The 16,310-nt window shown below is 38.9% G+C and overlaps 1 protein-coding gene across 2 annotated transcripts in view; it reads left to right on the forward strand.

Annotated features, from left to right (window-relative positions):
• LOC122845841 (AT-rich interactive domain-containing protein 1B-like) overlaps positions 1 to 16,310 on the forward strand; it is a 193,024-nt gene that overhangs the window by 61,638 nt on the left and 115,076 nt on the right. For both annotated transcript variants that reach the window (XM_044142315.1, XM_044142316.1), the window contains exon 4: positions 4,865 to 4,969. In XM_044142315.1, the coding sequence (XP_043998250.1) occupies positions 4,865 to 4,969 (105 nt within the window). The remainder of the gene's footprint in view (positions 1 to 4,864; positions 4,970 to 16,310) is intronic.

Raw genomic sequence — 16,310 nt, forward strand, 5'->3', positions numbered from 1 at the left:
GGTATGGAGTGGAGTGTATTTTAGAGGCTTCTAAATTAGCTGGGAAATGGGATTTTGAGACAATGGACTGTAAAAAAAACTCAAATGAAAGGACGCAATTGCAGCACTTCTTCATTTGGTTTTTATGTACTTTCGCTCTCACTTTTTCAATTCAGTTTTCATCTTTTTTTCTCTAGTCAGGGATTCACAATATCTCTGTTTCCTTTGCGTCTAACCTTTCAGACTTCTCTTTCAACTCTCTTTGTATCCTGTCTTCTGTGTTCATCATATATTTAACTGTTATGATGTAAGAACATGAGCGTAAACAGTAGTAAGAAGCTAACCTCATTTTAACCCACTTAAAACCCCCAGAGTACACGCACACACATCCACGCGCGCGCCACGCCCACGCACGCACACACACACAAACACCAGAGTCTCACGCCTGTGTAAATATTGAACTTGAGTCAGCAGCCTCTTTTCTGTTCTCAGTTCCCTGTGTGTGTGCATTTTTCTTCATGAGCCATCCACATGTGCGTCCACTCATCAGAAGGCCACCACACATCTTCCTGTCCTCTCTACCTCCTGCCTTTATTTACCTGTGGAGGTGTATTTGTGTCAGCGCAGGCCTTCTACTTCAAACACGTCAAGCCATGTAATAAAAGGCTAATGTTGGGCATGCATCTATGATGTTTGTGTGCACATATAAACACAGATTGCTCAGGGGCTTGACACAGAAGCTAACATAAAAAAGATCGTCTGTGTTGTGGTCCTGTTGTCAAGCATCTTTCAGTGCCCACCCACCTCTAGGACAATATATGATCTTCTAACTGAACCAGATCTGGTAGTTACTGCAGTTCACCTCCGGCTATCAAACATGTTTAGGAAGGGAGTGTGTTCATATTTTCTTTTGGAATACAAGTTGTTGTGTCCCAGCATGTTATATTATGCAGTTAAGTGTAATTATTATCATTTCCAAAGTTGATTGATAAAAATTGATGAAAGGATTTTTTTTTACCCTGTTAGTCAAAATGACGGACAATGTATAAGTTTAGTGCAACCTCTTATATACATTTGTGTACAAAGTCAGATTCGGATCCAATTACATGCAGTCTATTGCTTACAGTCTGCAAAACATTAATCGCAAGACAATTTACTGAACAATAAAGTTCAGTTAAACATTTAATAACAAATGGTTAAAAGTTCTTGAAAGAAGTCCAGATGATTGCAAATCAATGATTTTGCAGCAACACTTCTTTCCGAACAAACATGCAGTGACAGGGTTGGAACAGAACTCATTTAAAGAAAAAACGAAGAGGAAACCTCTGGTGAATGTTGTAGTTGAAATACCCATCTGCCCAGACTATTTGAGACATGAGTGGTGAGTAAGCTGACACAAAAAAAACCCAGGGACGAAACAAAGCAATGTGAGTCCAAGAAATCAATGGCATCAACATCTTCAAGTGGCTTCAAAGAGAAGAAACTAAACGCTGTAACCAGGGGTACTTGCTTTGGGAAAGTATGAGCAAACTGAGCAACATGGCATCTTGAACCATCAATTGCTTTTTCCTGGAAAGAGATACAACTAAAATATTGCACTGAATCAAGTATACTTTCCAGAGAAAGAAAAAAACAGTGTCAAAACTAATCAAAATTTCTGTTGAGGAAAGAAACGTAACTTCAGACCAAAACACTGCAGAAGGCCCATACTTTTTAGGAAAGGCATAAAATACAGTTTGTGTAGCTGATTAAAGCAAAACTCTGTCAGTGTTTTCTTTAAGAATAGAAACAAAGCTAAATACTGACACAGCAGGCCAGATGTACTTTCTGTGAGAAAGAAAAAAGAAGAACTTGCACAAAGTTGATCACAGCAAAAGCTCTTTCTGTGGGTCTGCCAAGGAAACCCTAAGCCAGGAGTGCTTTTTGGGAAATTAAAATAGATTGAACTCACAAATTTGATGGCACCAATAGCTCTGTGATGTTTCTATAAAGAAAAAAAAATACAACTTAACACTGAAGCACTGACCCATGCATTCCTTCATTGAATTTAAATGAGAATTGAATTAATGCCAATGGCAGCAGTTGCTCTGTGTTTTAGTTTAGAGTGACTGACCTCTATGTTTTTCTATGGTAATGAAACAGGAAAGCTGTCACCTTTTCCTTTTTTGTTTATGGCATTATTCAGTTCATCTGTGACTCGGTCCCTGAAAAGAGACAAAACTAAGCATTGAATCATTGACCCAGGTGTCCTTTTTGTTGAAATAAAAAGGTGTTACTATACTTATGGAAAAAATGTGTACTCAATTCAGGCAGATATTGCATTTAGGTAAATTTTTATACAGTTCCATTTGAAACTATAACTTGAGTTCACTATTTGAAATAAGGAACTTTTATACAAATAGATTTCAAATTTAATCAAGCAATGATCAATTATCAAACCATCATCAAATTGTTAGACAAATAAAATAATAAGCAGTGCATGTGTGTCATTTCTACTTTATTTTGAAGATGGCAATTCACCAAGTGAAAATAGTGCATAGGTCCAAACATGGCTGCCATAACCTTTAAAAATCTTAAAATACGAGGTTTGTAGTTTATGCTTTTTTCCATCTAGTAATACAAAATGTGTCAAATTTGTCAAACACAAACAATCCTACATTTCCTTTAAATTTAAGTTTCAGTGATGCCTCATAATGGCTGTATTTCACCTGATAAAATCAAATCATGATATTAACTCAGCAGTCTTTGAAGTTAGTTTTCAGTCGTTTTTGGTCTCCGTTGTTTTTCCATATTCGCGACAAAAATGCAAAACGCCTGGTCTTGGTGCATTTGGTAACTTTTAATGATGGTTGAAGATGTTTATATTTTATATGCAGGAGAGGTTCTATGTAGCCAGACTCCAGTTCCCTTTATTTTACTGAACAAACCTGAGTGCAAATGATGCCACCTCCTGCTAAAAGACCTGCCTGGTTACCTCCCCTGACCTGAATAACCTCTTTCACTGTTTTATATCAGTGAATGCAGAATGTCTATCCACCCCAAAGATAACGACACAACATTACGAGTTTTTTATGATTATTTTTAGAAATTAAAAAATAATTTACAAACACAATATTTTGAATTTACACTCTGAGATAGTAAGGACAGCCACGAGGATGTACAAAAACTCATACGTATAGGATTTAATTTCACGGACACTTTGACTTAATTACAAGTAATAATTGGATGAATGCTCTTTACTATTATTAGTAGCTATTAAATGAGTTTATAAAGGTTTGCATAAGAGAATGAAATGAACTCTTTAAAAGGTCCAGATCATTCATTCATCATTCGTACTCATCCTGAAGCTAAAATGACTTTACAGTTAATAATAGACCAGTTTTCACATGATACATCTCCTGCTGTGAAGGATTATCTCCTGCTATAAAATGATATCACCTTGCTGACAGAAATATTGCCCACCTACTACAGAATAATCACACCATGGATAAGAAATCAAACTGGAGAGGAAAGATGGATTTTGAGTTGTGTGTTTCACATAAACACATGGTTTTATGTGTGTGCGCGCGTGTTGTATCTGTTTGTGTGCGTGAACGGCTGTGTGTGATCTCGCGGCGTGACTCGCTGATCAGTTATCACTAATCCCTCCACTCAGAGCTCTTTAACAAGTTGCCATTGTGCTGCCGACACTTTACATGATGGAGGAACGACCTTCATGGTGAATGAAAAGAGGCAGAGAGACGGAGGGAGAGACGCAGACGGAGGGAGCGAGAGAGGGCAACACCTCCGACAATGCAGAGAAAATTGGTTTACACTAGATAGGCTTGTGATTACAGAGGGAAAGAAAATGACTTGGATTGAACAATGGGACTGAGTGCATGTCTTGATGTGGGTTTGTATGTGAGTGTGCATGTTTGGAGGATTAGTGGGTGGTTAGGCTGGATTTGGTTGAAATGAATTGGTTGGCGTGATGTGCTGATCGGTGTGTGTTCGAATGAGGTTTCTGTGTATTCCTTCATACAGAGTGTGCCGTTGGCATTTTCACTCCATCTAGCCAGGAATGTCAGAGTCTGTTACAGCCTTGTAAACCTAAGAATGTCTAACAGTTTATTCTATCCCTTCAGCACTTTAACACAGTTATGATGCTCCTGCCTTATTAGCAGCTTGTGGTGTTGACATGCTGTATTTATGAAGTCACTGATTTTTGGTATGAAACGAAATGCTTGGTAAACATCCTGAAATGTTACATGTTTGAAAAAAAAAACATGTAAAATATTTTCCATATATTTGTAACATGTTCCTCCTTTTTAGAGAAACAGACCTGTGTTGGGATACTAACGCTCAGGGAACCAAACTGTCATGAATTACTTGAGAAAGTTCCAACAAACTCTTGTTGTAGAAAAGTAAAATTTAACTGACTAAATGATTCTGTTACATTTATTTTGTACAAGTAATCTGGGACTTGAACAATTGTGACACCAGTGACCTGGCTAAAAACTTTGTCTAGATGGAATTTTTGTTTGTTTTCGTTTTGTTTTTTTGCTACTGAATAAATGTACTCAAATTAGATGATTGACTTTTCTAAAGCTATAATTTAAAAATAAATTTGCTGATTTGTCAGTTCATCTCTGAAAAAAAGCCCACAATTTTAAGAGATTTGCGGCATATTCAGTCTCAGCTTTTTATTTGCAGAACAGAAGCTGCAGAACAATATATCAGAGATGTTTTTGCTATTTTATATTTCTGTCTCAATAGAGCTTTAAACAGAATCAAAAGGAAACTTTATGTGTGCATATATATACGGTGTATATATGTATATATATATATATATATATGGATGCAAAAGTACTTAATTTCCATGTTTTATTTTTGTCCATCATGTTAGGAGACTCAGCAGGAAAGCTACAGCATGAGAGGACCTGCTCAGGGGAATTCTGGGAAGACCACCAACGAGGACGGAGTCGCCCAGGACCGTCCTTCCAGTCTGCCGGTGAGTTGTTGTACCATCCCAAAAGCACTGTTGTTTAAAATCTACACCACACTACAGGAGTTTTCCAATGATATAAATACACTTCACGTTTTGAAACTACAGAAAAGAGAAGAGGACTTTTGTTTTCTTTCCACAATATGTAATATATCACCATCTGACTCTGCAACATTGGCTTAAAGCGCTTTTGTCTAATCAGAATCCTCTGCTCACCTTGTGACCCGCTTCTTTGTCTGACATCTCAGGGGATTTGACTGCTCATGTCAGAGCTTACGTCTGTGTTTTGACTGGTGTTCATGCCAAAGGCAAAAAGGACACTTTCTATCTTGCCACGGCCCAACAGCATACATCCACTCTCATGCACACACACACACACACACCACACACGCACGCACACACCCACATGCACAGACAAGCATATGCACCAAACGAAGACATTCCTTCTGAGCACACTCAAACCCACATGCGCCAACCTCTTAATGTTTGGCTGAGTTTTGAAAAAAAATTGTTGAGCAGCTTGACTGGAGGAGTAATTGAGAAGAAATGGTGTGACCAGCTTGATCTGAAGTATGAGGGTTGCTCTGGCTTTTTTTGGCTCTACTAATTGCTTTTTTACGCTATCATTTCTCTCCCAACAAATAGACATTTGCAAATGGTCGCAAATATTGGCACTGCTTGAGGTGCGTGCAGTTTAATTTACCAGATACTTTGGAGAAGCCCCAGGAGTGGAGGAATAAACTGCAAGAAAAAAGTAAATTAAGTGTGCAAACTCCAATTAGGCTGTGAATTTCTCCTCATACCGGTTCGTCTAAAGTCTCTGCACGCTGGTCGTCTCGACAGACATTGACGGTTGACTTTTCTTTGTTTCAAATCAGTGCTGACTTATCTGTCATTTGTCGAGGGATTCCAAACTGGTAGTGAGACATACTTTCTTCTCTTCTGCCTTCCTAACGCACTAATAGTGTGTCATCTGGCTTCATCTTGGTGTTTCTCCTTTTTTCTTTCATTCAATTTCTCCCACACTCTTTTACCCGCTCTCCCACCTCCCATCTCCCCCTCTAAAGCAGCTCCATGAAAGCTCTTTCGCCTCCTGATGCTATAATGAGAAACGGCCTTGATATATCAATGTGTGAATCCAGAGCGAGAGAGAACAAGAACAAGCCAAGGAGTCACAGCAGTCGCGGGGGCCGATCTATTTGAACCGGTGCCACTATCACCCCGTTATTCCCTCACCACTTTAATCCCGGCGTTTTACCCCTTTGGGTTCTCTGTGTGTTTTCACATCTCATCCCGAAGCACGTGGCTCGCAGAGATCCTAATCGGCAGCAAGTTTTGATGAGAGACACACAGAGAGATGGAGGGGGGGATAGATAGATGGTGATGGAGAGCAGGAGAGAGAAATTGCTCCGCATTTTGCGAGGCTCTTCTAGCAAGCTGTCACGGTGGAGATGTAACCGCTTTTTTCTCCCTCTGTCTCTCTCTCTCTCTCCCTTTCTCACTCTTTCGTCTGCTTTTGATGTCAGATCTAAAGCTGCTGTCATCCTTTTCCCCACTTCTCGCGCTCCCCCCTCCTGTTTCTCTCTCTCTCTCTCTCTGCCAGGAGCGAGGGAGAGCGGGTCGGTGAAGAGTCATGTTTTTGTTTTGGGATGAATCTGCCGTGTGATCTGGCGGGATTTTTGAAGATAGACCAAAGGGAAAAAGGCTTCAGTAGCTTACACGACTGAGAGTCATGATGTCTCTTATGTCTTTTGAAATGTCATTTTTTGGATATACATCACTGCGCAATTATGTATTAGGAGCTTTTCTGATCTAAAATCAGTTCACTTAGTATATTAATTACTTTAAAGGGCATATATCATTAGCTCATGATAGCTGTTCTGTCATTGAAAGAAAGCTTTAGAGCCATGATGTTAACTTTAGAATGCTAAATGAGGAAATTAGTGTAATTCAATGTCCATTTTAGATAAAAGCAATGAGAATGAACTCTGGTATTTATATAATTCATCTGATAATGGTTGACCACCAATGGTGCTCAATCAAAAATAAAAATTCAACCTTGGAGAGAAAATCAAACAAACAGATGTTTAAATTTGCCTGTAAAATCCCATTCATTCCCCTCGCTAAACTGCTAACCTGTTGTCAAAACTTCTGCTTTGATTTTGTGTGGGGAATCATTACAAATTTGATTTAGTTTCCCCAGTCAAAGGTCATAACTTTGGAAAGACTCTTATTTGATTGCTTTTCTTTCATGCCATACATCAGAAATCACGGCTTAGATTGCACAGGGACTTGATGGAATCATGCTTTTCTCGGCTGAGTGGTGCCATTTTCAAAATTGCTCTGATTTCCCCAGGATGTGTGCAATTGCTGGTCAATAAAGGTAACATGTTGGTTTGCTGGCATTATGTTGGAGCTGGAACGCGTGATTGGCATAGGCTGGCCTGTCGTCTGCTGCCTTGTTATTTCCAGCTGTGTTTGCGAGTGATTATTTGTATGTGGGTGAAAGATCCAACCTTTTTTTTCTCTCTCTCTCTCTACGCTATGCTTTCTCCACATCATTCCTTTGTGTCTGTTGTCTTAAAGGGATAATTCTGGAATTTACTTTAAGCGAGTCCCAGTTAAAAGTTTATATGCAGACTAATTTGAGAGGGACCAAACACTGAAACTGCAGATAGGTCTTCCACAGAAACCTATCTTCTCTGTTTAATATTTTATAATTTGTAATCAATTAAAACAGTCTTGCCTAAGGCTGTGTTCAGATACAAAACTGCTTACAATGCCCCAGAAATCTCTAAAATAAGGTGCAGGGAATTACACATTCAACCCTTGAGATGTGATTTTATACAAAACATAATGGGCAACTAAATACGGGGTAAAAATAATTAAGTAGTGTTATATATTTTTTAAGTTAATTACAAGTGTATGTACATTTTGTACACATTGGGTTTATTTTTTGTAAGTTATTATTATTTTTAAAAACGTTAGGAGTAGGTGTATCACAAAGAATTCATTTTTGGAGCGATGTATTCAAGAATTCTTCAGTTGTAATATTTAAAACACTGTTTTAACGTTTTTCTTTTCTTTTTTAAACTCTGGAAAAACAATAATATGGTGAACCAAATATTTATCAAAAGAAACACCCCACTATTGTAACTAATTTCAAATTAGACACACTTTTGCAGCCTTTGCATGCATTACTTTTAAATAGAATAAAACATTTAAATAGAATTCAGGGTTTTTATTTAAGATCATTTCAATTCTTAACATGGAATGTGTGCCAACCAACATACAGAGTGAGCAATAACACTTTTCACTTAACTATAAAGGTCAGTTGATTTTCATTGGGTGATGCATCATCCTTTTTAGCTTCAAAATGGAAGCTTAAGGTTTTTGTTCCTCTGCTCTGTTGTGCAATGACATATAAATTGAATAATATTTTACTTTGAGTTCATTAACCTTAAAGCTCAGTTTTTATTAGTCATCATAGTGTACTCATTTACTTGGATGGTTTTACCACCTGACATTATGGAGGATGGTGCTGCCAAAACATAAAGCAATTATTGGGATGGAGTAAAACTAGAATATAATTACTTATGTCGTAAACCGATTCAATTATTTAAGAAGGAAATTATTTATTCATACACACTAAAATGTCAATGACACATCTGCACAATATTAGTAAGAAAAAAAACTTGTGATATTATTGTGAATGAGGATGATGACTGCATATTTTACTCAAATTTTTCTGGTTGATGAATTTTAGAATTTCAGATTTTATGTTCTGTCTTTTCTCCATTTTTAATGTTGTTGCACAAAATCTATTTGTTCAATCTGCTTCAATGGTAGCTATTGGTTCCACTGATAAAGAAGCAACACAAACATGAAACTTATTTCTTTTTTTTATTATAACAGGAATTCCTTCAGCCTTCAAATCCTTAATTGTTAAACTTGTCTATTGGAATAAACATTACAGACTGAATGCCGATTCCTGATTTGGTACCTCTTTTGTATATTTATCCAGACCTGTACAATGATAGAGGCTACTTCTCCGAACTTTTAACACTGCATAGGAACCTTTGTTTTAATAAAAATCCCAATCTATCCCTTCATGCTGCTGGGCCAAACTGCTTCTTCCTCTGCTTCAGTGAGGTGAGGACACAGGGTTTCAGACCCACAATCCCCACCCCAGCTCTCCGTCTCACTCCTGTTCCAGTCACTGTATGTTCCCAGCTCTCCTGCGCTCCCCTGACAGCCTGCCAAGCTGCTGCACAGCTTCCCATCCTCTGGGACATGGGAGAGGATGGCCAGCCATGTGGAAAGACAGAGTGAGAGCTGGGGGTGGGAGAGTGAGGTGAAGAAGCAGGGAGCGAGGGGGGAAGAGGAAGGGCGTGAAGCACTGAAGTGAAACGTGGTTATCTTTTTGTCACTTGTTCAGGGTGAGGGATGTTGAATTCAGTCTGTGGGGTTCCAGCAACGGTGTGTTATTCACACTGTTATGCACACGCACTCACATGCACGCACAGTGACAAAACCTTCTTGTATGTCTTCCAGAGCTCATTTGCCCCTCCTTGACTTATTTTTCATCAGACAAAAGGAAAAAAATTCAGAAACATAATCTGTGTTTCTTCCTTCACGCCTGTCCACCTTAGCCTCCTCTGTTTCTCTGAGTGTGAGGTCATAAAAGATTGACAGGGCACAGCTGGAGAAGCCTGCAGCCCTCCCTTCTTCTTCACCACAACCACACACACACACACACACACACACACACACGCAGAGTTATCTTAGCAGCCATTCAGCCTTTACTTTGATGCACATTCTGTCCTCTGTGAGCGCTTTCACACATTGTGTGTGTGTGTGTGTGCTCTGTCAGACCATGTCAGTCAATCTGCCTATACACTATGTGCTCACACTCGCCTCTTCCCACTGCTGAGTTTTATTTTAGAGTCCCCAGGCTGGCAGACAGGGCCAGCAGGCACCGTAGAGTAATGTCATGCAGCAGGGTTAGACTCAGCCACATTGGAGTTTGGAGAAAAAGCGACAGAGATGCCAATATTTTTTACGCGTTTTTTTTTTTTTTTTATGTACTTTGTATGTTTTTATGCTTAATAAATTATTATTATTAGTTGTGGCTATGTGTTTGGAAGGAGTTTGGCATACTTAAAGATGAGCTTTTTCAGGAACCCTGATGCCTATTCTTAGAACAGAGAGCATGCTCCAAAGGCCACAGCAGGTCCCTGCCAATTCTGCCATAACTGCCCTGAGAATAGGACAGCTGATCTGAAGCTGGTTTCACACTCTGAGGTTGAGGGATTTCCATGGCCCCAGTAGCTTTTAACCTGAATATGCAATGTGTTTGAATTAGTGTCATTTTATAATAGAAGAAATTACTTAAAGTACTCCATAAGAGAAGACAAAGACCACCAGTTGATTTTTACTGTACTAAACTCTAAGTCTCATCTTTCTTGATTTATTGTATAAATCAAGAAATTGAACTCTTTGAGTTCAATTTTAAAATTTCTCACATCCTGTATCCTGTATTTGTATGAAAATGCTTCTTTTGAATTTTCCATTAAAACAATAATAAAACAAGGGAAAATGAAGATCAATACTTAATGAAAAACCTGTAAATCCACTGCTGAATCAGAGTCCGGAGGTACATTTTGAGAAATTGAAGACATTTCCACATTAATGTACTGCAGCTCACACACATAATCTCTTTTTTCACCTCTGCCCTGGTTCACCGCAGACTCAGATATCATGACATGACAGGTCAGAGGACTCTGTCTTCATGTATAATGCAGGCGGAATATTTCACAACTTGTATGGCAGACCTGTTTTCATGTGGTCCTTATGAATCATTTACTGTGTGCAGACAGTTTCATGTACATGTGTGTTGTTTATCTGAGCAGCTGGAACAGGGGTTATTTTTGCAAGAGCTTAGTAATTCCTCCCACAGGGACATCATCAAACTTCTAGGCTTTCTTGAAAAATCTGTAATTTAATTTCTGTAATTAAGAGTGAAGAAAAATAGTAGTATTTCAAATGTCATTCTCTATCCAATTGTCCAAATATCTGTTTTCCTTCCTTTTTTCTTCCCTTCTTTCCTTCTTTGCATCCTTAAATTGAGCTTGTTCTTCATATTTAAAGCCCAAAGTATAAATAGTTATGATAACCATTTATAATACAGTTCAGTTTACAATGAACTGTATTACACTTTCTAATGAATATAAAGGACATAACATGTGGAAATGTGTAGAAACCCTGATCGATATAGCCTATGTAATTTGAGAATCAGAGAGAAAATCTGCAATATTAAAGTTTTAACTCTTACCCTGGCAACCATTTGAGCTGCCAAAGTTTCCTTTAGCAGGACATTGACTCCCTACCAGCACTCTTCAGCAGCTGACACTCTACCCTTATCCCCTGCGGAGGAGATGGAGCTTTTTTAATAGGAATCACTTTTCTTTTTCTTTTGCCTGCAGGAATTTTAGTTGGCAAAATTTGACGGCTACACGCTGTTCTACCCGCCAGGAACTCTGCTGACCAGTGTTGGTTGTTAAAGCAAACTGGTAACACAAGGCTGAGCAGCAGAGGTTACAGAGATGTGGGAGGGAGGGAGAATGTGCAGCTGCAGAATTGGCCATGTTAATAACCAACCACCCTTGACAGGCTGAAGCCCAGCACAGCAGAGTAAAAGTGCAAATAGTAAACCTGTCCGTGTTTGTCCTAGTATTCTTCTTACACGCTTCCTCGTGCTTACACATGTGTACAATCCCAGTATTTCAGAGTGAATAGGAAATGGAGAAGAATGAACTTGGTTAAGAAAACAGCGATCTGACTCCTCCGGCGTCTCTCCACTGAGCTGTAGTACGGAGGAGGAGAGACACCGGGGCGAGATAAAGAGGGAGGAGGAGAAAGGCAAGCAGAGACTGACCCTACAAGGAGAGAAACATTCCCTCTCTTTGACCATCAGTTCCTCTTCCTTAGGTCGTATCTTTTGTCAAAGCTTATTTGCAAGACTGGTTCAAATTCAGGACAAAAGAGGACAGAAATGCAGCCATGGCTCTTTGGTGGAGGATCCCGTCATCACAGCTGCACACAAACACCACTAATCTGCAGCACAATAATGGGCAGTGTGAACAGTGCCTTGTTAAATTAAGAGGTTGTAAATGAAAATGACAGGATTTCTACGCAATCTGGAATTTAATGCATCTGTAATCTGACAATGTGTTGATATGTGGAGAGCAGAGGAGGAGACACTGTAAATCAGTATATGTGCTTTAATGTCTTCAGGAACGCATTGAAGGAAAGTCTACAATACAATATGTGATAGAAGGTCCCGCATGTATAAAATAAGTAAATGACAGATATGGTGCCCTATTTGGGTGTTCAGTAGTGTTGCTCTGAAAATAAAATGGTTTTATTGAAAATCAATTTGTTTTGATTAAACACTCTCTCATGAAATTATTTCAGATTCTATTAAAGTCCAATTTGGTGTATCCATTTGTATATGTTATTAACAGCAACTAAGAAAATTGATGCCTTCTTTATTCTATTGATTCATTGTTTGCTCTTTTCTGGCCTTCCTGCATCACTTCTCATTCACATGTCTTGGTTTACTTTAATGCCTAGACTTGCATGCCCTGAATCCCAGCCAACAGTCAATGGAGCGTTAGTCAGCTCCGGAATATAATGAAGGCGGTACAGAAGGAACCATCAGAGGGATGATCAGCCTTCACTATGGCTCCCTCTGGCTGATGGGAGGCTGAAATTACATCTGCCTTTGAAGTTAAGAGCAGCAGCATCACTGCTGTTGCTATGGCGACGGGACGTGTGTGCGTGTGTGTGCGTGTGTAAACTCCTTGGGAGGTTTATTATGCATGATACACACTGTGACTAGTCCTGATGGCGTTACAGTGCCGGCTTTAATCTACTCTCATAAGAAATGTGCACTTTAAACACATCCCAACGCACCCACGGATGCTTCTATGAGGTTGTGCAAAACAAAATAAGCATACACACACACACACACGCAGGCACACAACCCGTCTCACAGCTGGACTCGAGCTTCATTTTGGACCTTTAAAAGATCAAGATAAAGTTTCTTTTCTTTTTATCATCTGTTTTTTTTTTTTTTTTTTGAGAAGGCTTAGTTAGATGTACATCACACTTGCAGGCAAATGCACACTCAAAAAACACACGCAGGCACACGCATTCTCATGCAGAGTTGTTTAGATTGCAGATAGCGGTGCTTGGGTTGTTTAAGCTGCTAATACTCCACTGAATTCTAATTTTCTTTTGTCAGATCTTTTCGCAGCCATGAAGATGGATAGATAGATAGATAGATAGGTAGATAGATAGATAGATAGATAGATAGATAGATAGATAGATAGATAGATAGATAGATAGATAGATAGATAGATAGATAGATAGATAGATAGATAGATAGAACAGAGAGAGAGAAAAAGTGTGAGTATAATGTTCCATTAATGCAGAGGACCTAGCGCCAATCTGCATCTCCCTACAGTCGGGCTGCTATACATTTTTCATGAACACTGAGTGAGAATTAGCGACGGATTGCTGCTGCAAATTGCTTCTTCTTGGTTGTGGAGTGTTGGAGAGAAAGAACGGAAGAGGTACAGAGAGAAGGGCAATATTTAAGAAGGGTGGGAACGATGCAGAGGTGGAAGATGGTGTAAAGGATAATTGTAAGAGATGTGGAGAATAAATGAGAGAGGAGCATGGAGAGTGTATTGTAATCTTTCAGAAGCATCTTGCCCTAATATCATATCAGTTTATGTAAATTCAACACGATGTTTGAATACCGAACAACTGCACTTAGAAAGTACATTTCCCCAGATACAACTATGTGGTTACAATAACATTATGTTTCTGAGTCTCTCTGCTGTTTCTTCCTCTTGATCTGAGCAACTTTTAGTTTTGACCCCAATCACAGCCTGCTCCCTGCAACCCAGTAGGCTCCTCTTTCATTTCTAACTAATAGCCTTAGCTGCTATTGTGGACCCTCTGTGTTTGGCTGATTATAGACTGATTTGTTTTTAGTTTGACTTTCTTTGAGTAGGATGACATGTGTATCTCCTTAAAGTTAGAGTAGGCTCATTTGAAATACCATCATGTATAGAGTCATATAATAGTGTGATAGCACTGGTTAGTTCATCATCTGATAGGCGACGAAAGGAGAGCATTGACCTGAGAAGTAGCCAAGAGGGTTACAGTAATTTTGGAGGAACTGCAGAAATCCACAGCTCAGAAGGGAGAATCTCTTGATGTGACAACTAAGAAGTCCTTATTACAGATAGAAGATAAAACAATTTTGCTGCAGATTTTTGCAGATTATGGTGACAGGATGATTTTCAATTGATCAGAGTTGAAAGAAAAATCAAAACAGTCTGATCACCTTTTAGAGGCTGCAAAAGACTTGAAAAATGGACACCACACCATTTCAGAGTTTTATTTATGAAAGGTATTTAATAAACTTTGTTATTATTCTACTTCATAGCTGTCTGCTGGTTTCTCCCAGTATTTAAATATGAATTTAATTTTAAGTGGCATGGTCGTGCATGATATTTTTTTTTTCTATGTAGTACTCATGAACTGTCCAACGGTATCTCATCTCTTGTCAGCTGACCATTGGAGATCGGGCAGAGATAAGATGTTGTAGACAATAGATGGATTGTGTATGAATAGGTTTGTAAAGCACTGTATACTTGAGCAATAGTTCTTTATTTCCTCAATCTGATTTTCAGCAAACAGGTCTTTGGGAAACTCCTGTATGGGTTGAAAATTATTTTTGTATGCTAAATGGGGAAGAATGTCTTGAGATATTTCCACAGCACTGTGTATAATAGACACTTTCTTTGCATATATTGTCCCTGTATTATTTGCTACATCAATATTATGGCATCAATAATCTAGAGATATGAGAGTGGTTGTGCTAGTGATGAACAGAGACAAGTTCCTTGATGAAAATATATATATATTTATGTGTGTTTGTGTCCCTGTTTGTGTGCTTTAGCCCTATTATTGAAGCTGTAATCTGCTCTCTCCTGCTAGCCACAGTTATTACAGTTGTCGATACAGTGCTTGGGGCTTTATAGACACAAGCAACAAGACTCTGTCTGGAAGGCCGCCAGAATGTTTTTGTGTGTGCATGTTTTTTTTTTTTGGTTTGTTTGTTTTTTTATGTGTGTATCTGTGTGTGCATGAGATTTTGCCTTGTGTGTATGCAATTGATCTCTGGGCTTATGTCAAGGCTGGTTCAGTTCTGTGTTAATTGCTCATGTTACAAAGTGTTAGTCCCAGCAGAATTGCTTGATATCTGAGGTGTGGCTGTTTTTTTTTTTCAGCACCTTGAGTGCGTGCGTGTGTGTGTGTGTGTGTGCGTGTGCGTGCATTTGTGTGTATAAGCGGGAAGGTTGGGGGGTGAGAGGGTGTTTGGTCTGACAGGTTCACTATGATAATGGATGTTAAAGGACAAAACACAGAGGTAGAAATGACAGTGAAGCAGCGAAGGAAGAAAAGAAGAGGTGTTCAAAGAACAAAGAGTCAGAGTTAAAAAGAAAGATGGATGTGAAGAGAAGAACCTTTGAGAGTGACAGAAAGAGAAAAACAAAGAGCCACTAAAGTGTAGAGATTTTTGTACACATGCCTGTCGACTTCCTTGGCTTACTGTTTTGCCAGTTTATTACCGACAGGGCCTGGCGGTGTGTTTCCCTGAAACTAAAGCAACACTTGTGTGAAATTTGCCTTCATTCCTGTGACGAACATGCAAACATGCACCAGGAGGGTCAGCAATGGCCAGTTTTTTCCTGCCGCTCTGCTCTTCTGTAAGTTCAGCACCATCTGTCTGAGTTGGCCAAATGTTTCAAAAAAATCCTCCGTCTTTGTGCGAGAAAATGTGGCTGGACTCTCTGCACCAATGTGCAACCTGTGACCTCCAACTAGCACAAAGCTCCCGGTGCCAACAATGTGTGTGGGTGTGTGTGTGTGTATTCAGCGTTTTTGTTTTGTTAGAATAAAACCATCACCTCTCGAAAAATGCGCCTCAATACTATTCCTTCTGCTCAGAGAAAACATCTTGCTTTAATGGAATTTTTATGAGCTCTAATTTCTGCAAATGTATTTTAGTGTTTTGAGCAAGTTTTGGTTTTTATAATTGATTCTTATTAAGTTTTAATTGTTGTTTCTCAATGGAATGAGCATATGTAATTGTTTTAATTATTTCACCATGCCATATATACCCTGAGTCCATAAAATTAAAAAAAGAAAGACGCTCTCCCTGTTAACATAAATCATTATTTTTAATCTAATGAAACACATTACT

The sequence above is a fragment of the Gambusia affinis genome, linkage group LG16 (assembly GCF_019740435.1).
Source record: "Gambusia affinis linkage group LG16, SWU_Gaff_1.0, whole genome shotgun sequence".
NCBI lineage: Eukaryota > Metazoa > Chordata > Actinopteri > Cyprinodontiformes > Poeciliidae > Gambusia > Gambusia affinis.